Source organism: Nerophis ophidion, linkage group LG26 (genome assembly GCF_033978795.1).
Source record: "Nerophis ophidion isolate RoL-2023_Sa linkage group LG26, RoL_Noph_v1.0, whole genome shotgun sequence".
Lineage (NCBI taxonomy): Eukaryota > Metazoa > Chordata > Actinopteri > Syngnathiformes > Syngnathidae > Nerophis > Nerophis ophidion.
In genome coordinates this window covers 10,271,147-10,294,492 of record NC_084636.1, presented here as the reverse complement: position 1 = coordinate 10,294,492, position 23,346 = coordinate 10,271,147, and the positions used below count along the sequence as shown (strand labels likewise).

Sequence of the window (23,346 nt, the reverse complement as noted above, 5' to 3'; positions counted from 1 at the left end):
TCTCGATATTTTTAGGCCATGTCACGATACACAATATATATCTCGATATTTTGCCTTAGCCTTGAATGAACACTTCATGCATATAATCACAGCAGTATGATGGTTCAATGTGTCTATATCAAAAAATTCTTGTTCATACTGCATTAACATATGCTCATTTTAAACTTTCATGCAGAGGGAAATCACATCTAAGTCAATTGACCAAAACTGTCTTTTTTAAACAGTTATTAAGCAGTGGCAAAAACATTCATGTAAAAAATTCCAAAACACAAAGTGCAAAGATTGTCAGAGACGTTAAAACAAGCTATGAGTTCATTTTTGTGCATGATGTCACTAAAATGACATATACAGTGGGGCAAAAAAGTATTTAGTCAGCCACCGATTGTGCAAGTTCTCCCACTTAAAATGATGACAGAGGTCTTTAATTTTCATCATAGGTACACTTCAACTGTGAGAGACAGAATGTGAAAAAAAAATCCAAGAATTAACATTGTAGGAATTTTAAAGAATTCATTTGTAAATTATGGTGGAAAATAAGTACTTGGTCAATAACAAAAATTCACCTCAATACTTTGTAATATAACCTTTGTTGGTAATAACATAGGTCAAACGATTATTATAGGTCTTTACCAGGTTTGCACACACAGTAGCTGGTATTTTGGGCCATTCCTCCATGCAGATCTTCTCGAGAGCATTGATGGACTTTCAACTCCCTCCACAGATTTTCTATGGGGTTGAGGTCTGGAGACTGGCTAAGCCACTTTAGGACTTTCAAATGCTTCTTACGGAGCCACTCCTTCGTTTCCCGGGCGGTGTGTTTGGGATCATTGTCATGCTGGAAGACCCAGCCACGTTTCATCTTCAAAGCTCTCACTGATGAAGGAGGTTTTGGGTCAAAATCTCACGATACATGGCCCCATTCATTCTTTCCTTAACACAGATCAATCGTCCTGTCCCCTTAGCAGAAAAACAGCCCCAAAGCATGATGTTTCCACCCCCATGCTTCATAGTAGGCATGGTGTTCTTGGGATGCAACTCAGTATTCTTCTTCTTCCAAACACGACAAGTTGAGTTTATATCAAAAAGTTCTATTTTGGTTTCATCTGACCACATGACATTCTCCCAATCCTCTGCTGTATCATCCATGTGCTCTCTGGCAAACTTCAGACGGGCCTGGACATGCACTAGCTTAAGCAAGGGGACACGTCTGGCACTGCAGGATTTGATTCCCTTTCGGCGTAGTGCGTTACTGATGGTAATTTTTGTTACTTTGGTCCCAGCTCTCTGCAGGTCATTCACCAGGTCCCCCAGTGTGGTTCTGGGATTTTTGATCACCATTCTCATGATCATTTTGACCCCACGGGATGAGAGCTTGCGTGGAGCCCCAGATCGAGGGAGATTATCAGTGGTCTTCTATGTCTTCCATTTTCTGATAATTGCTCCCACAGTTGATTTTTTCACACCAAGCTGCTTGCCTATTGTAGATTCACTCTTCCCAGTCTGGTGCAGGTCTACAATTCTTTTGCTGGTGTCCTTCGACAGCTCTTTGGTCTTGGCCATAGTGGAGTTTGGAGTCTGACTGTTTGAGGCTGTGGACAGGTGTCTTTTATACAAATAACGAGTTCCAACAAGTGCCATTAATACAGGTAACGAGTGGAGGACAGAATACATTCTTAAAGAAGAAGTTACAGGTCCGTGAGAGCCAGAGATCTTCCTTGTTTGAAGTGACCAAATACTTATTTTCCACCATAATTTACAAATAAATTATTTAAAATTCCTACAATGTGAATTCCTAAATTTTTTTTCACATTCTGTCTCTCACAGTTGAAGTGTACCTATGATGAAAATTACAGACCTCCGTCATCATTTTAAGTGGGAGAACTTGCACAATCGGTGGCTGACTAAATACTTTTTTTGCCCCACTGTAAGTGTTTGATGAGCATTCTTTAACTTTCTCAGTCGTTTTTGCCACTTGTGCCAGCTTTTTTAAAACATGTTGCATGCATCAAATTCCAAATGAGCTAATACTTGCAAAAACAACAACATCTTTGAGTTTGAACACTAAGTATCTTGTCTCTGCAGTGTATATAGGTTGAATATAGGTTGAAAAGGATTTGCAAATCATTGTATTCTCTTTCCATTTAAGATTTACACAAGGTGCCAACTTCACTGGTTTTGGGTTTAGTACATACAGTGAAGAAAATAAGTATTTGAACACCCTGCTATTTTGCAAGTTCTCCCACTTAAAAATCATGGAGGGGTCTGACATTTTCACAGTAGGTGCATGTCCACTGTATGAGAGATAACTTAAAAAGAAAAATCAAGAAATCCCAATCTATGATTTTTTAACAATTTATATGTGTGATGAAGCTGAAAATAAGTATTTGAACACCAACATCAATATTTGGTAGAGTAGCCTTTATTTGCAATTACAGAGGTCAAGCGTTTCCTGTAGTTCTTCACCAGGTTTGCAAAGACTGTAGGAGGGATTTTGGCCCACTCCTCCACACAGATCTTCTCTAGATCAGTCAGGTTTCTGGGCTGTCGCTGAGTAACACAGACTTTCAGCTCCGTCCAAAGATTTTTAATTGGATTTAGGTCTGGAAACTGGCTAGGCCACTCCAGAACCTTGATATGGTTCTTACGAAGCCACTTCTTGGTTTTCCTGGCTGTGTGCTTTGGGTCATTGTCATGTTGGAAGATCCAGCCACGACTCATCTTCAATGATCTGACTGAGGGAAGGAGGTTTTTGGCCAAAATCTCACAATACATGGCTGCAGTCATCCTCTCCTTAATACAGTACAGTCGTCCTGTCCCATGAGCAGAAAAACACCCCCAAAGCATGATGCTACCACCCCCATGCTTCACAGTAGGGATGGTGTTCTTGGGATGGTACGCATCATTCTTCTTCCTCCAAACACGCATATTGGAATTATGACCAAAAGGATCAATTTTGGTCTCACCTGTCCACAAAACTTTCTCCCATGACTCCTCTGAATCATCCAAATGGTCTTTGGCAAACCTAAGACGGGCTTAACATGTGCTGGTTTAAGCAGGGCAACCTTCCGTGCCATGCATGATTTCAAACCATGACGTCTTAGTGTATTACCAACAGTGACCATGGAAACAGTGGTCCTAGCTCTTTTCAGGTCATTGACCAAGTCCTGCCGTGTAGTCCTGGGCTGATTCCACACCTTTCTTAGCATCATTGAGACCCCACGAGGTGATATCTTGCATGGGGCTCCACTCCGATTGAGATTGACCGTCATGTTTAGCTTCTTCCATTTTGTAATGATTGCTCCAACAGTGGACCTTTTTTCACCAAGCTGTTTAGTAATTTCTCCAGAGCCCTTTCCATCCTTGTGGAGTTGTACAATTTTGTCTCTGGTGTCTTTGGACAGCTCTTTGCTCTTAGCCATGCTGAATGTTTGGGTCTTACTGATTGTATGGGGTGGACAGGTGTCTTTATGAAGCTAACGACCTCACACAGGTGCATCTTATTCAGGATAATACAGTGGAGTGGAGGAGGACTTTTAAAGGCGGACTAACAGGTCTTTGAGGGTCAGAATTCTAGCTGATAGACAGGTGTTCAAATACTTATTTTCAGCTGTATCACACAAATAAATTGTTAAAAAATCAAAGATTGTGATTTCTGGATTTTTCGTTTTAGGTGGTCTCTCATACAATGGACATGCACATACTGTGAACATTACAGACCCCGATTTCTAAGTGGGAGAACTTGCAAAATAGCAGGGTGTTCAAATACTTATTTTCTTGACTGTATAGGTAGCTGAGTGGATTGTCATAGCATTAACGCCGTAATTTATTTATACAAGATTTTAACTGCGTTTAGGCTATTCCCTGGGTAATCAGACCACAACACAGGATATTTCCAAGCCTACACCATTTATTTGACTATGATTTCTCCCTGACCTACCAGGAGGACACAACAACAGCAAAAAAAAAAAAAAAAAAAAATCGGATTCGCTTACTTACAGACACCTGCCAACATGACAGCATGTGCCGCAGGAAGGGTAAGGCCGAACACGTAGAAATATGTACTAGGGTGCCCGTAAGCTTCTTACCAAAGCTCTGGATAAGATGGCCAAAGGAGTAAATGCAAGACTAATTCTGAGCTAACCAAAAATTCACAGAGCCTGTGTTGTTGACTTGGCCCAGTCCAATTTAGTCATTTAAGACCACACACACACACACACACACACACACACACACACACACACACACACACACACACACACACACACACACACACACACAAATACAAAAAGTGAATAGACTGAGAAGGCTGTGCTCCAGGTATCAACAAGGGACGGAGCGTTGAAACCCTTTATGCACACATAAACTCTTACAAGCACACACACACACACACACACACACGTTCATACGTCTGCGGGAGAGCAGGCCGCTTATTACGACTTGGGAGATTTTAGCAGATTAAATCCACCAGCAATATAAGCCGCATCTTTATGGGCAGATAAAGAGCAGTGGAGTTACAGCCGCTGCAGCCTGACAGTAGCCAAGGTCATCTTTCATTATAACTGCCGGCAGCGGGAAGCCAATAACTAAAAGATATACCACACACACACAGAGACACACACATATAAACACACGGTACATACACTAACTGGGATTTTTAACACGAGCAGATTGAGGTTGTACGTTTCGGATGGAAATTCAGAACTATGAGTCACATGTTCTTAAAATACACTGTATGCAGGGACGTATAACCACCAGCTTTGACATTATGACCATCTGCACAATGTAATGAGATCCAGTACAAAAATGTAGCCTTTGCAAAGATAATGATGTTCAGCTTTGACTGACACCATCATGGCTGATTGAACAGTGTGTTTAAAGGATTCTACAACTGTACTGCATCTGCGGAAGGGTATCGTTTTGATTGATCTCTTGTTGGTTTGACAGTTAATTAGCAGGTAAAAACTACGGGACTGTCCATCCGTTGATTAGTTCGTCTATCTTTCCGTTAGTTTTTTTCTGTTGGTTAATAGCACTACACAACTGACCGACCATCCGCAGGTCCATCTGTCAAGCGATACATCCGTCCTCGTATCAAGGGGCCTGTTACTATTCTTTTGTTTGATTGTAAAACTGCAGAGGCACCCATCCATTCGTTCTTCAAACTCTCTGGCCGGACTGCCAATCCTTCCGACAACCTGTCTGTACTTCCGATTAGGTGTCAGTCCATCCCTAAGCCCAGCTATCCAATTGTCTGTTCCATTTGTCCGTCGACTGCTATTGTTTGATCGCAGTTTTTCGTGGATATGTTTGTTAGTTTGCAGGATTAGGCAAGAATTAAACAACGGTTCCTTCATCCTTCAGACTATCAGGCCATCCGCCTGATTATGCATCTTTCCATCCATATGCCTAACCTGACTCTCGCCAGATCCTTGTAGTTCGCTGAGCTCCACACAAGGATCTGGGACTTCTCAATAGGAGGCGGTGCCTGGAAAAAAAATAATTGTATGTGATTGGATGAACCACTTGTACTTATCTTGAATAACGTGCTACTATGGGTGTTACAGTACGTGTATTTGTATTGAACCGTTTCGGTACGGGGGGTTTGGTTCGGTTCGGAGGTGTACCGGACGAGTTTCCACACAGACATATTAAGTAGCCCACCATACGTTGTGTAAACAATGCAGAGCGAGGTACAACACACGGCAGGCTAGCAGCGACTGGGCAAGGACAACATGCAAAAGCCAGAGCTGGAAGACCCTCCTGCCTCGTTAACATCTCACCTTTGGGATCACTTCGGCTTCGCGGACGGAGGTTTGCCGACATTGTTCAGCAGCAGTAGGGTATGCTTCTGCCAACACGTCAAACATGTTAACCCCTTTGAAGTGGCACCACCCTCAAGTCAACCTCGCTTTAAGGAAGAGAAAGAGGACCGTGGTGCAAACACCGCATTCAAGCAGCCTCTTCTCAGCTAGCCAGGCAGGGCTAAAGCAATAACAAATGTTTTTATAGCAGCACATTTAAGACCATCCATCCATCCATGTTCTACCGCTTGTCCTGTTCGGGGTCGCTGTATTGCATCAAAACTAGATTTTGACCCACTTCTATGGTGGAAAAACAATAAGCCTATATATCCTCTTACTACCAAGTTAGCCAGTCTCAATCAATCAATTAAAAAAACAACTTAATATGTAGAAAGATTTTGTTAAGAAACCATTCTGAGCCTTATCTTATTTAGTTTTTATTTTATATATGTTGACCACATTAACCCTGGCAATGGACCCTGTGTGTATATGCCATTGTTTACAAATTTGGTAAATAAATAACCCAAAAATTTATATTTTGTTGTTTTCTTACTGTACCGAAAATGAACCGAACCGTGACCTCTACACCAAGGTACGAACCAAAACGAAATTTTTGTGTACCGTTACACCCCTAAGTGCTACTTCAACACTCATATCAAAATAAACCCGTGACACTGATTAGAGCAACGCTGGGAAATCCAAAACAAAACAGCAGACAGATTGGATAATGACAGAGCGAAAATAAGTAATTAATTTAAAGAATTAATATTCGATAGACTCGACAAAACAGTTACAATAGCAGAATCAACGTCAGGATACGACGCCTTGCTGTGTGCCGCCGTTGTTGTTTGAATCAAAGAATCGCTTCGGCGCTACATCAAATCCCGCCCGGCGATCCTGACTGGTTTGTTATTTTTTGCTATCTTGAAGGAGTTTGCATTGCCCTCGATCCCAGATCCCTGTGTGGAGCTCAGCGAACTACAAGGATCTGGCGAGAGTCCGGTTACCATATGCCTGGATGTCTGACTATTTATTGGTCTGTCTATCACCAATGGTTCTCAACCTTTTTTCGGTGATGTACCCCCTGTGAACATTTTTTTAATTCAAGTACCCCCTAATCAGAGCAAAGCATTTTTGTTTGAAAAAAAGAGATAAAGAAGTAAAATACAGCACTACGTCATCAGTTTCTGATTTATTAAATTGTATAACTGTGCAAAATATTGCTCATTTTTAGTGGTCTTTCTTGAACTATTTGGAAAAAAAGATATAAAAATAACAAAAAACTTGTTGAAAAATAAACAAGATATTCAATTATAAATAAAGATTTCTACACTTAGAAGTAGTCATCAACTTAAAGTGACCTCTTTGGGGATTGTAACAGAGATCCATCTGGATTCATGAACTTAGTTCTAAACATTTCTTCAAAAAAAGAAATCTTTAACATCAATATTTATGGAACATGTCCGCAAAAATCCAGCTGTCAACACTGAATATTGCATTGTTTTATTTCTTTTCACAGTTTATGAACTTACATTCATATTTTGTTGAAGTATTATTCAATAAATATATTTATAAAGGATTTTTGAATTGTTGCTATTTTTAGAATATTTTTAAAAAACCTCACGTACCCCTTGGCATACCTTCAAGTACCCCCAGGGGTATGCGTACCCCCATTTGAGAACCGCTGGTCTAGCCGACTCTTACTCATTCGTCCATTGGTCTGTCTGTATCTCAATTGATCAAGGATTAGCTACTTAACAGTTTTCTGTTGGCAGAAACTACCCAACTGACTGAAATTCCATCTTTCTTTGTTTTTACTAAACATTAGAGATGCGCGGTTTGCGGTCTCATCCGCGGGTCGGGCGGTTGACATGACGAAAAAATAGATTTTAATTAGATCCGGGCGATATTTGATATACATGGTTCTGGGATCGGTATCCTTTGCCATTCAAAGAGCCATTTAAGACCCGTGTCATAAAGCGAAGATGTCAAAAGGAGACACTATTATTCTCTTGAACGACTGCCGGCAGTCACACAGATAATAAGTATTAAGGCGTGCTTTGAAGCTATTGGCTTTGTCGACAAGCCTTCTACAACATGTACGATCTGCTTGTCAGTCCAGCAACATGTTGTGTGTGGCTCCCGCGGCAACACGCACACGACTGCAAGGCATACTGGGTGACACAGAGTACACTAATGGTTGTGACATAAACAATTTTAACACTCTTAGTAATATGCGCCACGTTTTGAAGCCACACCAATTAAGAACGACAAACACATTTCGGGAGAACATCCTCACAGTATCACAACATAAACACAACACAACAAATACCCATAATCCTTTGTATTCATGACACATCCTGACTATTTTATACACCCCAAACCCTCCCGTGCGTCGGTAAGGTGGGCGGGGTTGGGGGCGCGGGGGTGTAAAATATATTCAGGAAGTTTCATGAATACAAAGGATTATGGGTATTAGTTGTGTTGCGTTTATGTTTTGTTACAGTGAGGATGTTCTCCCGAAATGTGTTTGTCAATCCTGTATTGTGTGGCTTCATAGCGTGGCGCATATTAGTAGGTGTTAAAGTTGTTTATATCACAACCATCAGTGTACTCTGTATCACCCAGTATGCCTTTCAATCTCATAAATGTGATTGTGGAAGCTGCACACAACATGTTGTTGGTACAACAACCCATTCGCACATGTTGAAGTTGTCTAAGGCAATGGCTTCACGGCACGCCCATATTCTTGTAATCAAGATGAACGCTATTGAAAAGTCAAGAGAACGTTAGCAGCTCCAAATGACTTCATTATTCTGTGAGACAGGTTTAAATAGCTCTGTGAGTGGTAAAGGTGGCCAACCTCTGATGTAATTCAGCGGGCGGTTGGCGGGCGGGTTCGGGTGCATGACGATTTTGGTGATGCGGATGATATAATTGGCTATCCGCGCATCTCTACTAAACATGCAAATAAATGTGCAACGCAAAGATTTTTTTTCCCCGATACCTAAAATCCAACAAATGGCGCTGCACCAACAGGACCGGAGTCGTTCAGCCGTGACGGAGGTCTGCGATTCACTGTGAGCTATTCCGAATGTCTTTGAAATAGAATTTCCAATGCCGTTCATGTAAGATCTCATTACATTATGCCACAATGCTCTGCATAAATGTGCTTATCGATTTATAGAAAGATGACAGTGGCAGAATGTGTCAAACATAATCTGGGCGACGGTCATGCAGGTTCATGTTGGATGCACCAGCTAGCAAACCACAGCCAGGCATGCTTGATTGAGCACGACAAACACGTTTACACGCACACACGTACGACACACATATATGGCATCCGCACATAGAGCACAAGGAAGGAGGGCGCCAGCCACCACAAGCAGAGGAGCAGGGCACTGCACAAAGCACTGGGTCCCAGCAAACCTCTCAGGGGAACCATAACCACACCACACCCAGTGGGACATATACTGAGTGACAGGTCAAGGAAGGACCTAAAAAGGGTACGGGGGAGAGACCACGGAATGGTTTGGACGAGCTGAGAGGTTTGACTGAGGATGGGGAGGCAGACTGGCGGGAGCGGGCAAACACGGTGGGCGTCACTCACTGGGTGTCGCTTTGGGACGTCATAGACCCCTTCCTTCTGTTGACTGGTGGGAACCTACACAGCCGGCCAAGAATTCAGAGCACAGCCAAGACAGACTGTTACCTCCGGGTCAACCGGAAAATGACACAAAACATCTTGAGGCGCCACTTTTTTGTACGTGAATGTCTATCATACCATATTCTGACGCATACATTTAAATTAGGGGTGTCCAAAGTGTGCGGCCCACGCCTTCTACAAACACTAATTAAAAAACAAAAAAACAAACATGTCCCGAGAAAAAGGTACAATGTTGACACTAATAACACTGTCCCGGCTGGTTCCACCAGGCCATGCCTTTATGTTGGGTTTTGTTAGTGTTCCTGTACTGTGCTTTTGCTTTTATTTTGTCGGCTTTTCCGGTTTTGAGGATGTTATCGATTCTCTGTTGACTGGTGACCATAGAGCAGGGTGGTCAAACTTTGTCCATTTATATTTGAGGATGTTTTAAATACCATGCTCTGCAATTTTACTGGAATATAATTTCCCGGCCAAACTTTTGAACATTTTAGGATTTCTCAACCCTTAAAGGGGAACATTATCACAATTTCAAAAGGGTTAAAAACAATAAAAATCAGTTCCCAGTGGCTTGTTTTATTTTTCGAAGTTTTTTTCAAAATTTTACACCTCCCGGAATATCCCTAAAAAAAGCTTTAAAATTTGCGATGCGACTGTCCATTTCCCTGTGACGTCATACAGTGCTGCCAATACAAACAACATGGCGGTTACCACAGCAAGATATAGCGACATTAGCTTGGATTCAGACTCGGATTTCAGCGGCTTAAGTGATTCAACAGATTACGCATGTATTGAAACAGATGGTCGGAGTATGGAGGCTGATAGCGAAAACAAAATTGAAGTAGAAATTGAAGCTATTGAGCGAAGAGCTATTGACGCTATTCGGCCATAGCATGGGTGTACCTAATGAAGTGGCCCATAGCATGGCTGCCTTGTTAGCATCGCCAGTAATATGTGCAGACCAAACGATCAGGACTTTCGCATCTTGTGACACTGGAGCAACTTAAATCCGTCGATTAGTAAGTGTTTGTTTCGCATTAAATGCGGGTATCTAGTTTCAAATGTACATACAGCTAGCGTAAATAGCACGTTAGCATCGATTAGCTGGCAGACATGCCGTGACCAAATATGTCTGATTAGCACATAAGTCAACAACATCAACAAAACTCACCTTTGTGATTTTGTTGACTTAATCGTTGCAAATGCATCTGCAGGTTATCCATACATTTCTGTGCCATGTCTGTCTTAGCATCGCCGGTAAAATGTGAAGACACTCTGGCACATTCAATGGGGGTCTGGCGGCAGATTTCTTGCCAGCGGTGCAACTTGAGTCCCTCCCTGTTAGTGTTGTTACACCCTCCGACAACATACCGACGAGGCATGATGTCTCCAAGGTTCCAAAAAATAGTCGAAAAAACGGAAAATAACAGAGCTGAGACCCGGTGTTGGTAATGTGGAAATGAAAATGGCGGGTGTGTTACCTCGGTGACGTCACGTTCTGACGTCATCGCTAAAAGACCGATAAACAGAAAGGCGTTTAATTTGCCAAAATTCACCCATTTAGCGTTCGGAAACCGGTTAAAAAAATACATGGTCTTTTTTCTGCAACATCAAGATATATACTGACGCTTGCATAGGTTTGGTGATAATGTTCCCCTTTAAAGACCTACTGAAACCCACTACTACCGACCACGCAGTCTGATAGTTTATATATCAATGATGAAATATTAACATTGCAACACATGCCAATACGGCCTGTTTAGTTCACTAAATTACAATTTTAAATTTCCCGCGGAGTTTCTTGTCGAAACGTCGCGGAATGATGACGCGTGTTTGTGACGTTATTGGTTGGAGGGGACATATTAGCCCAGCACCACTTACGTCTAAAAGTCGTCTCTTTTAATCGCATATTTACACAATAATTTGGACATCTGTGTTGCTGAGTCTTTTGCAATGTGTTCAATTAATAATGGAGACTATAAAGAAGAATGCTGTGGAAAGCGGTGGATTGCAGCTGCCTTTAGCACTGAAACACAGCCGGTGTTTGTTTATTGTGAAGCTTTAACATAGAGCGGTCGAGCGAACATGTTTCTCTACGTCAACCAGCAAAATTTTGGATGGGAAAATGGGACCTCCTGCAGCAGCTGTCAAAAAAGCAGCTGTGATCTCGGCTCCTCCATGGCTTATCTCAGACACTCTGGCGTTCATTGCAGCCATCCGACTTTCAGGTATGACTTTTAGAATCCCACTAAAATACTATTAACACAATATGCAGATAAGGGATTTTCCAGAATTATCCTAGTAAATGTGTCTAATTACATCTGAAACGCTACCACTGCTGCCGCCTGGAGTCGTCGCTTTTTTTTTTTTTTTTAGTGCCTCACTCTAACTTTATAAAGAATGTTCAGATGTGAGGAGCCCTCACACCGGTCACTTCTGCCACTTCCGGTAAAGAAAAGGCTTTGTTATTAGCGACCAAAAGTTGCAAACTTTATCGTTGATGTTCTCTACTAAATCCTTTCAGTGAAGTGAATTATATTTATATAGCGTTTTTCTCTAGTGACTCAAAGCGCTTTACATAGTAAAACCCAATATCTAAGTTACATTTAAACCAGTGTGGGTGGCACTGGGAGCAGGTGGGTAATGTGTCTTGCCCAAGGACACAACGGCAGTGACTAGGATGGCGGAAGCGGGAATCGAACCTGCAACCCTCAAGTTGCTGGCACAGGGGCTCTACCAACCGAGCTATGCCGCCCCATTTGCAAAAAATTGGCAATATCGCGAAATGATCAAGTATGACACATTAAATGGACCTGCTATCCCCGTTTAAATAAGAAAATCTCAATTCAGTAGGCCTTGAAAATACAGTAGAACCTTGATATATGAAACTTTCATCGTACAATGTTTTTGATTAACAGATCACTTACCAAATACGAATATGATTTGATCTACGAACCTTGTCTCTGTGTAAGAACATTTCATCTACCCATTGTGTGCCTGCCGTTTTGTGTAACCCGCTTTGTTCAGTCCCTGCTTTTCTGTTCCGCCTAACTACTGAGCTAAAAGCCCGGGCTATCAACACGATAGTCAGGGAGTGAAGTTTACACATGTCCACATGGCACTGGTTGGCCCCCATAAGTGCACTAGTGCCTGCATTTTGGCTACAAATTGGGAAAATTTAGCTTGCTGTTGTTGTTTTGACTTTGTTATTTAATAAAAAACTGATCCATCACCACCTTGTTATGCTTGTTTGATATACAGTATTGTAAAGCACTTGATATTGTGCACAAATGTTACGAAAATATCGACTTTTGTCGAGGCTGGTACTCATTATTCATGTTTATATTGTTTTTTATGTCAAAACTTGCTTAAATATACCCAACTTTTTTCTTAACAACCCCAGTTCAAGTACAAAAACCAATTAAGTCCATGAATCGAGATTCCACTGTAGTTCGATTATGATCATAAACAGTTTTTAGTCGTTAAATGAAGCCCAATTTCATCCACCAAAGAACTTTGGTTAAATGCCTATCCCGGATTTGGGAGTCAATCACTTTTGTGTGTGTGTGAAATAATCAGAATTAAAATCTGGAGAGTGAGACCTCATCTCGAAGGCTAATCAGTCGACCGTCTCTATGAACGTGGACTTGATTAAGGCTGCGTTTGACATGTAATAACTCAGTGTCACGCATATGACGACATGCAATACTTATATGTCTCAAACAGTGAAAAATTTGACAGCTGGAACAATGAGCGCAGATAGCAAACCGCGATATGTGTGAATTTGTGCTGTTAGGCGTGTTCCTATCGGTGTAACGTAAGTAAACAGAAGGGTAATAATAATAATATCAAGGTAGAAAACAAAATGCTTGTGTAATGCTGCATTACGTCAGGGGTGTCAAACTCGCGGCCCATAATTTTGCGGCCCTGGTTTTAACTTCATAAGTCGGGGCAGAGGTGTCAAACTCAAGGTCTGGGGACCAGATCTGGCCCGCCACATCATTTTATATGGCCTGCAAAAGCCTAAAAATAAGTAATTTACCAGCTATCGCCATTTTGACAGAAAAACATACACTTACACTTTCCTTAAATAGCCGCCGGGGCGCTAATTAGTTTAAAACCTCTTCTCACTCCTGCGCTTATTCAAAGCATGCGGTAAAAGTAAGCAGGCACTAATAATTTTAAAACCTCTTCTCACCCCTGCGCTTACCAATGGCATGCAGTAAAAAATTGAGTGTGATTAAAAAAAAATATATATATATATATATATATATTCTGTGTCCGCGGCCCGGTGGTTGGGGACCACTGCTCTACAGCATGTCATCGCGCCCTCTTTTACACCATGCTGTCTGTGTGCCAGCCGGATGCATGCATTTTGCTGCTTCTTACACGAGATTGCAATGCACACTTGGTCAACAGCCATACCCTTTACACTGATGTTTGTGAAATAAACAACTTTAAAACTCTTACTAATATGCGCCACACTATGTGAACCCACACCAAACACATTTCTGGAAAGCATTGGCTCTGTGGCACATTATAAACGCAGCATAGGGATTACTATAACGCCGTGCATCCGTGACTCTTAGCTATATTATACACGTGCCCCCAACCCCACCCACCTCAACCAACGCACAGAGAGTGGGGGTGGGGGTTTGGTGCCAGGGGGTGTTTGGACGGTGTAGCCAGGAGTCGTGGATGCATTGCATTCTGGGTAGGTGTTGTGTTGCGTTTGTGGTGTGTTGCAGGGCCGATGTTCTCCAGAAGTGTGTTTGTCAGCGTTTAATGTGGGTTCGCGGAGTGTGGCGCGTATTTGTAGGAGTGTTGAAGTTGTTTCGTATCACAACCATTAGTGTGATCTGTATGGCTGTGGAACAAGACCCCTGGTTTACACACAATAAAAGCAAAATAAACTCCTCCGCCATTTTGAAAATAACACCAGGGGAAGCGTCACTCGTGACGTCACAAATTTGACCCGGTGGTAAAAGTAAACATGCGCTTATTAATTTCGGGAACGAGTTTTACCCGGCAGTAATTCAACGCAGGCGCATATTACATACCTGGCAGCTATTAAAGGAAATACTGTTTACATAATGTAAACTTTTAAATTATTATATTATCTAATAATGCAAAAAAAAAAACATTGGATAATCATAAATTCCAAATGATTTTGTTAAGTTGCAAATAAAAACTGAAATACTTGCTTGACTTATGATTTCAAAGCAAGTTATCCATCAAATTGTACACTGCAAAAATGAAAGTACAATATAAAGTAAAAACTGATGACATAGTGCTGTATTTAACTTTTGTATCTCTTTTTTTTAACCAAAAATGCTTTGCTCTGATTAGGGGGTACTTAAGAGCTATTCAGTAGTATTTAAAGTCCAAGCTATTGAATATGCTAAAACGAACAGTAAGCAGCTATGTTTAGCTGCGTGTGTCAATTACGAGTCTTTAAATGACTCCCGCCTCCTGGTGGTAGAGGGCGCTGGTGATCCTTCTTGCGACTACTCGGCTGCAGAAGAAGTGACAACAAGCAGCAAGAGTGAGCAGCGTGTGTTTGTTTTTTCCTCTCGCTTGCACTTTTAACATGGAGGATTACATATCTAAAATAAAACACTTTTTACCCGAGAGCAATAGTATCACTGATAACAATAAGGACTGCGCACGTGAGCTGTATGCTTGGTATTTTTTATGAATTTTACTTATTTTTATCTATTTATTTATGTTCTTATGGTTTTTATTTATCTATGTTCATATGGTTTTAAGTATGATTTTGCACAGAATTAGTTTGCATACAATTTGATTGTACAAATGTACAATGACAATAAAGATATATTCTATATTCTAAAACCGTTTTGTAAACAGGACTTTCAATCGAAGCAGGAGGTAATAAAGGAAGATCTCCATTGAGACAGAGCGACTTTTAAAACTGAAGAAAGATGAGGAAGACTTCTATAAACAGGTTATCGATGCTTTTGTTCAGAAGGAGCTGTGCATGGACTTCCTTTATAAGTAAATGTAAGACCATAATAACGTTTCTTTTATTAAATGTGCATTTCATGATGGTATCTGTACATCACACTCAAATTTTTAAGCACAGGCCTAAATTTACCGCATGCCTTTGGTAAACGCCGGAGTGACAGGAGGTTTTAAATTAAGGAAATACGGTATTGTCTATTGTGAGCGAACTGTGGTGCTGAATTTCCCCCAGGGATTAATAAAGCACTTTCTTTTCTATTCTGTTTTGCTTGGACAAAATGAAAGCATTAGTAAGTACTTGCAAAGTATATTTTATCCGGGTTGATATTGAAAAAGCGAGCTGCAGAAGTTGCTAAAAAAAATTACTTGGAGCAGATCCAAAGTTTCTGATGCTGCAGGAGGACGACCACGGAGACGTGGTGCAACTCCACATATCAGCAGTAATGAGCCAACATAACCACACAAATCTCCAAAGTTTGGGTTTGAAACATTTGGTTGAATTATTTTAGGACGATATTAGGACGGAAGCACGGTTAGTGTGCGGAATTATGTTCCCTGTGCGGATGTTTCCTGATGGGAGTGTGTTGCTGAATCAATTTGGCGCAGTCTGTCCCTTTTTTATTTCAGTGCCTTGTTTACTTCCTTCATGTGTTTATTTCCAGAAGCAGCCATCTTTATTCATACATTAGCTCCTCTGTGGCTGCGGGCTGCCTCACGTGTTTTATGGCTAATGTGGGTGTGTGTGCTCTTATTTTCAATCCATTTTATTTAAAGATCAAACGAGAGTCTGGTGATTAATCTTTCTTTCCTTGGCTTTTCTTTCATCTCCCGCGGAAGAGAGGGGAGGGGGGGGAACGAGGAGGGGGTCCCGCCCTCCGCACGGGCCAGGAATAACCTCTGCATTTGTTCATCCACCTCCACCTTCCTTTATTTTGCCCCCTCGGAGGTCTACTCACGCCGCTAAAGGGCCCGCTTCCCTGTGGTCAAATGGCGGCTACTTGTTTGCCTTTGATTCCCAACGTCTCCTTTATGTGCTCAGAAAGGATTCCCCCACCAAAAAATCTACGGTGTCTGCCTGGACTATTTTAAAATCTTTTAAAGACACTAAAACTAATCCACTGAATACATATTGACCCGAATAATTTACAATATCCACATTTAAAGGTTTTTTTTTTTTTCGTTATGCAGTATATATATATATATATATTATAAACACAACAAACAAACAAAAAAAACAATAACCTTTCGAAAAAATATTTGAAAAATAAAAAAAATCAGGTTGTACACTAAATAATCACTTGTTTAAAGAACAGTGTTTTATTTTTATTTAAAGACTTTTCCTGAGGGAACTCTCCTGAAGAAATCAATAAAATACTATCTATCTATCTGTCTATTTATCTAAAACTAATCCATATTGACACGAATAATTTACAATATCCACATTTAAAGGGTTTTTTTCCCCCTTATAATCTTTTTTAATATATAAAAACAACAAAAAAACAATAACCTTTTGAAAAAATATTTGAAAACTAATGAAAAAAATCAGGTTGTACACTAAATAATCACGTTGTTAAAGTACAGTGTTTTATTTTTATTTAAAAACACTTTTCCTGAGGGAACTCTCCTGAAGGAATCAATAAAGTACTATCTATCTATCTATCTATCTATCTATCTATCTATCTATCTATCTATCTATCTATCTATCTATCAACTAATCCAATGTAAATACATATTGACCCGAATAATTTTTACAATATCCACATTTAAAGGTTTTTTTTTGTTGTTATATCCATCCATCCATCCATCCATCTTCTTCCGCTTATCCGAGGTCGGGTCGCGGGGGAAACAGTCTAAGCAGGGAAACCCAGACTTCCCTCTCCCCAGCCACTTCGTCTAGCTCTTCCCGGGGGATCCCAAGGCGTTCCCAGGCCAGCCGGGAGACATAGTCTTCCCAACGTGTCCTTGGTCTTCCCCGTGGCCTCCTACCGGTTGGACGTGCCCTAAACACCTCCCTAGGGAGGCGTTCGGGTGGCATCCTGACCAGATGCCCGAACCACCTCATCTGGCTCCTCTCGATGTGAAGGAGCAGCGGCTCTACTTTGAGTTCCTCCCGGATGGCAGAGCTTCTCACACTATCTCCAAGGGAGAGCCCCGCCGCACGGCGGAGGAAACTCATTTCGGCCGCTTGTACCCGTGATCTTATCCTTTCGGTCATGACCCAAAGCTCTTGACCATAGGTGAGGATGGGAACGTAGATCGACCGGTAAATTGAGAGCTTTGCCTTCCGGCTCAGCTCCTTCTTCACCACAACGGATCGGTACAATGTCCGCATTACTGAAGACGCCGCACCGATCCGCCTATCGATCTCACGATCCACTCTTCCCCCACTTGTGAACAAGACTCCTAGGTACTTGAACTCCTCCACTTGGGACAGGGTCTCCTCCCCAACCCGGAGATGGCATTCTACCCTTTTCCGGGCGAGAACCATGGACTCGGACTTGGAGGTGCTGATTCTCATTCCGGTCGCTTCACACTCGGCTGCGAACCGATCCAGTGAGAGCTGAAGATCCCGGTCAGATGAAGCCATCAGGACCACATCATCTGCAAAAAGCAGAGACCCAATCCTGCGGTCACCAAACCGGAACCCCTCAACGCCTTGACTGCGCCTAGAAATTCTGTCCATAAAAGTTATGAACAGAATCGGTGACAAAGGACAGCCTAGGCGGAGTCCAACCCTCACTGGAAATGTGTTCGACTTACTGCCGGCAATGCGGACCAAGCTCGGGCACTGATTGTACAGGGAGCGGACCGCCACAATAAGACAGTCCGATACCCCATGCTCTCTGAGCACTCCCCACAGGACTTCCCGAGGGACACGGTCGAATGCCTTCTCCAAGTCCACGAAGCACATGTAGACTGGTTGGGCAAACTCCCATGCACCCTCAAGAACCCTGCCGAGAGTATAGAGCTGGTCCACAGTTCTACGACCTGGACGAAAACCAAACTGTTCCTCCGGAATCCGAGGTTCGACTATCCGGCGTAGCCTCCTCTCCAGTACACCTGAATAAACCTTACCGGGAAGGCTGAGGAGCGTGATCCCACGATAGTTGGAACACACCCTCCGGTCCCCCTTCTTAAAGAGAGGAACCACCACCCCGGTCTGCCAATCCAGAGGTACCGCCCCCGATGTCCACGCGATGCTGCAGAGTCTTGTCAACCGAGACAGCCCCACAGCATCCAGAGCCTTAAGGAACTCCGGGCGGACCTCATCCACCACTGGGGCTTTGCCACCGAGGACCTTTTTAACTACCTCAGCGACCTCAGCCCCAGAAATAGGAGAGTCCACCACAGATTCCCCAGGCACTGCTTCCTCATAGGAAGACGTGTTGGTGGGATCGATGAGGTCTTCGAAGTATTCCTTCCACCTATCCACAACATCTGCAGTTGAGGTCAGCAGAACACCATCCGCACCATACACGGTGTTGAGAGTGCACTGCTTCCCCTTCCTGAGGCGGCGGACGGTAGTCCAGAATCGCTTCGAAGCCGTCCGTAAGTCGTTTTCCATGGCTTCCCCGAACTCCTCCCATGTCCGAGTTTTTGCCTCAGCGACCGCTGAAGCTGCACACCGCTTGGCCTGTCGGTACCTGTCCACTGCCTCCGGAGTCCTATGAGCCAAAAGGACCCGATAGGACTCCTTCTTCAGCTTGACGGCATCCCTCACCGCTGGTGTCCACCAAGGGGTTTTAGGATTGCCGCCTCGACAAGCACCAACTACCTTGCGGCCACAGCTCCGATCAGCCGCTTCGACAATAGAGGTGCGGAACATGGTCCACTCGGACTCAATGTCCAGCACCTCCCTCGTGAAATGTTCAAAGTTCTTCCGGAGGTGGGAATTGAAACTTTCTCTGACAGGAGACTCTGCCAGACGTTCCCAGCAGACCCTCACAATGCGTTTGGGCCTCCCAGGTCTGTCCGGCATCCTCCCCCACCATCGCAGCCAACTCACCACCAGGTGGTGATCGGTAGAAAGCTCCGCCCCTCTCTTCACCCGAGTGCCCAAAATATAAGGCCGCAAATCCGATGACAAAACTACAAAGTCGATCATGGAACTGCGGCCTAGGGTGTCCTGGTGCCAAGTGCACATATGGACACCCTTATGTTTGAACATGGTGTTTGTTATTGGACAAACTGTGACGAGCACAAAAGTCTAATAACAAAACACCACTCGGGTTCAGATCCGGGCGGCTATTCTTCCCAATCACGCCTCTCCAGGTTTCACTGTCGTTGCCAACGTGAGCGTTGAAGTCCCCCAGTAGGACAAGGGAATCACCCGGGGGAGCACTTTCCAGTACTACCTCGAGTGTTCCCAAAAAGGGTGGGTACTCTGAACTGCTGTTTGGTGCATAAGCACAAACAACAGTCAGGACCCGTCCCCCCACCCGAAGGCGGAGGGAGGCTACCCTTTCGTCCACCGGGTAAAACTCCAACGTGCAGGCTTTGAGCCGGGGGGAAACAAGAATTTCCACCCCAACCCGTCGCCAGAGTGGGAGAGGGTCCAGTCCCTCTCGAGAGAAGTGGTTCCAGAGCCCTTGCTGTGCGTCGAAGTGAGTCCGACTATATCCAGCCGGAACTTCTCAACTTCGCGCACTAGCTCAGGCTCTTTCCCCCCCAGTGAGGTGACGTTCCACGTCCCAAGAGCTAGCTTCTGTAGCCGAGGATCGGACCGCCAAGTGCCCTGCCTTCGGCTGCCGCCCAGCTCACATTGCACCCGACCTCTATGGCCCCTGCTATGGGTGGTGAGCCCATTGGAGGGGTGACCCACGTTGCCTCTTCGGGCTGTGCCCGGCCGGGCCCCATGGGAACAGGCCCCGCCACCAGGCGCTCGCCATCGTGCCCCACCTCTGGGCCTGGTTCCAGAGGGAGGCCCCGGTGACCCGCGTCCGGGCGAGGGAAATCTGGGTCTATGTTTTTTCTTCTTCATAAAGGTCTTCGAACTGCTCTTTGTCTGATCCCTCACCTAGAACCTGTTTGCCTTGAGAGACCCTACCAGGGGGCATAAAGCCCCCGGACAACATAGCTCCTAGGATCTTTGGGACACGCAAACTCCTCTACCACCATAAGGTGGCAGCTCAGAGAGGAGTTTTCATTATATCTTTTTTTAAATATATAAAAACAACAAAAAAACAATAACCTTTTGAAAAAATATTTGAAAGATGATGAAAAAAATCAGGTTGTATACTAAATAATCACGTTGTTAAAGTACAGTGTTTTATTTTTATTTAAAGAAACTTTTCCTGAGGGAACTCTCCTGAAGGAATCAATAAAGTACTATATATATATATATATCTATATATCTATAACTAATCCAATCTAAATACATATTGACCCGAATAATTGACAATATCTGCATTTTTTTTATATCCGCTTTTTTTTTTCGTTTTAAAATGTTGTTTTTTTTAAAAAAAACAATAACCTTTTGAAATTTTTTGGGGGAAAACTAACTATAAAAATCAGGGTTGTACACTAAATAATCACTTGGTTAAAGTACAGTGTTTTATTTTTATTTAGAGACACTTTTCCTGAGGGAACTCTCCTGAAGGAATCAATAAAGTACTATCTATCTATCTATCTATCTATCTATCTATCTATTTATCTAAAACTAATCCAATGTAAATATATATTGACACGAATAATTTACAATATCCACATTTAAAGGTTTTTTTTTCCTTTATAATCTTTTTTAATATATAAAAACAACAAAAAAACAATAACCCTTTGAAAAAATATTTGAAAGCTAACGAAAAAAATCAAGTTGTACACTAAATAATCACTTGGTTAAAGTAAAGTGTTTTATTTTCCTATATTCAAACAGTGTTACTGTTCAAACTATTAGGCCAAAAGTATCACATATACTTGTTAAATGAAACCACTGCCTAGTTGTTAATGAATATCTAGGCCTACTATGCTACTGTGTTTTACTGTTGGTCTTTGTGGTGGTACTTGGAGAGCCAAGTGCTTTCTGAGGTGGTACTGGTGAAAAAAAGTTTGAGACCCACTGTACTGGGTTGCGGTAAAATAAGGATATATTTCAAGTTGACAGTTGTGTGAGTGACAGGAAGAAAGGCTTTGATTTGCTTGGAGAGAAGTCATCTTGGCGGAACGTGTTTGGTTTGCATATACGGTATAGCCAGCGTCCTCTGCAGTGGACATCTTTGTGGCTCATAATGGCTATTTTTTCCAGATGTGTGTTTCTGATCAAACAAATGTCCACTGCAGTGGACGCTGGTTCTAAAAAAATAAAAATTAAAAATAAATAAATACATTTAAGAAATCACTTGATTCGTTTTGTCTGTTTCCGACTTTCTAGAAGTGAAGTGAATTATATTTATATAGCGCTTTTCTCAAAGTGACTCAAAGCGCTTTACATAGTGAAACCCAATATCTAATTTTTACAATAAAACCAGTGTGGGTGCCACTGGGAGCAGGTGGGTAAAGTGTCTTGCCCAAGGACACAACGGCAGTGACTAGGATGGCAGAAGCGGGGATCGAACCTGCAACCCTCAAGTTGCTGGCACGGCCCCTCTACCAACTGAGCTATACCGCCCCCCCAGAAGGGAAAAAAAAACATACTATCTTATATTTGTGGCATAATAAAATAGCCAAGGTCTCATTTTCTGTTATTGATGACATTTTGTGCTCATTTCAGCGTCCTGGATGTGAATAGGATCAATCAGGATGCTTTTCGGGACTGGATTATTTGGCTTTGTACCTTTAACCTATATCTTTGCGCTTTATACACCCGTTTTCCATTTGTGCACGTCCCATCTGCACATTATTTTTTTATTACCTGCCTTTCCCTAATGAAAAAGGGTTCTTTTCTGCACTTACCTGCCATTTAATCAATTGTTATTATTATTGTTTAATATTAGTGAAGTGATATAGCGCTTTTTCTCTAGTGACTTAAAGCGCTTTACATAGTGAAACTCAATATCTAAGTTACATTCAAACCAGTGTGGGTGGCACTGGAAGCAGGTGGGTAAAGTGTCTTGCCCAAGGACACAACGGCAGTGACTAGGATGGCGGAAGCGGGAATCGAACCTGCAACCCTCAAGTTGCTGGCACGGCCACTCTACCAACCGAGCTAAAGCGCCCCATATTAGCACCATTATTACTCTAAAGCAGTGCTTCTCAAACTTTTTTCGTTTAACAAGCACCAACTCTGAAAACAATTGGCTCTCGTAGTATCACCATAATAACCAAGTACGTAAAGTAAAGTACGGTAGCACAGTGGGCCTAAATATTCATTAGAACAAGGCAGAGTTTTGATTTAACAAGGATATATTTGGTATTTTTGGCCACTGTAACATTACAAACAGTTTGAACAGTAACACCGCGTTTATATATAGGAAAATAAAACACTGTACTTGAATCAAGTGATTCTTTAGCATACTACAGTTTGCACACTCAGAATCGAATCATATCTTGCAAGAAGTTTGTACATACAGTAGGGAAGACATTCATATGGCCCCATTTCTGGGTAAATCTTGCGTGAGAGGAAAGTGGGGAGTTAATCATTTTGCAGTGCAGTCTGCTGAAAATGATGGAAAGCGCCGCTCTGGATAGCAACTGATGCTGTGGTGAAAGTTGGAATTACCACACTGCAAAAAGTCAGTGTTCAAAAACAAGAAAAAAAAATACAACAATTAGGGTTATTTTATGTGACCTAAGGAAAATTATCTGCCGAGAGAAAAAGAAAATTTGGCTTGTGAAGACTTTCCAAAAGAAGTAAAATTAGCTAACCTCAATGGACCCAAAAATACCTTAAAATAAGTAGATTCTCAATAATAACAATTGCACTTTTCTTGGTAGGAAAAAAAGGGATCTTTTTGCTCCATATGT

At 42.4% G+C, this 23,346-nt stretch overlaps 1 protein-coding gene across 5 annotated transcripts in view; it reads right to left on the bottom strand.

Moving 5' to 3' along the window:
• Positions 1-23,346, bottom strand: part of dab1a (DAB adaptor protein 1a) — a 708,809-nt gene that overhangs the window by 46,244 nt on the left and 639,219 nt on the right. For 3 of the 5 annotated variants that reach the window (XM_061888190.1, XM_061888191.1, XM_061888195.1), the window contains one exon: positions 9,412-9,465. The exons of the other annotated variants lie outside the window; for them this stretch is intronic. In XM_061888190.1, the coding sequence (XP_061744174.1) occupies positions 9,412-9,465 (54 nt within the window). The remainder of the gene's footprint in view (positions 1-9,411; positions 9,466-23,346) is intronic. 5 annotated transcript variants of the gene reach the window in all.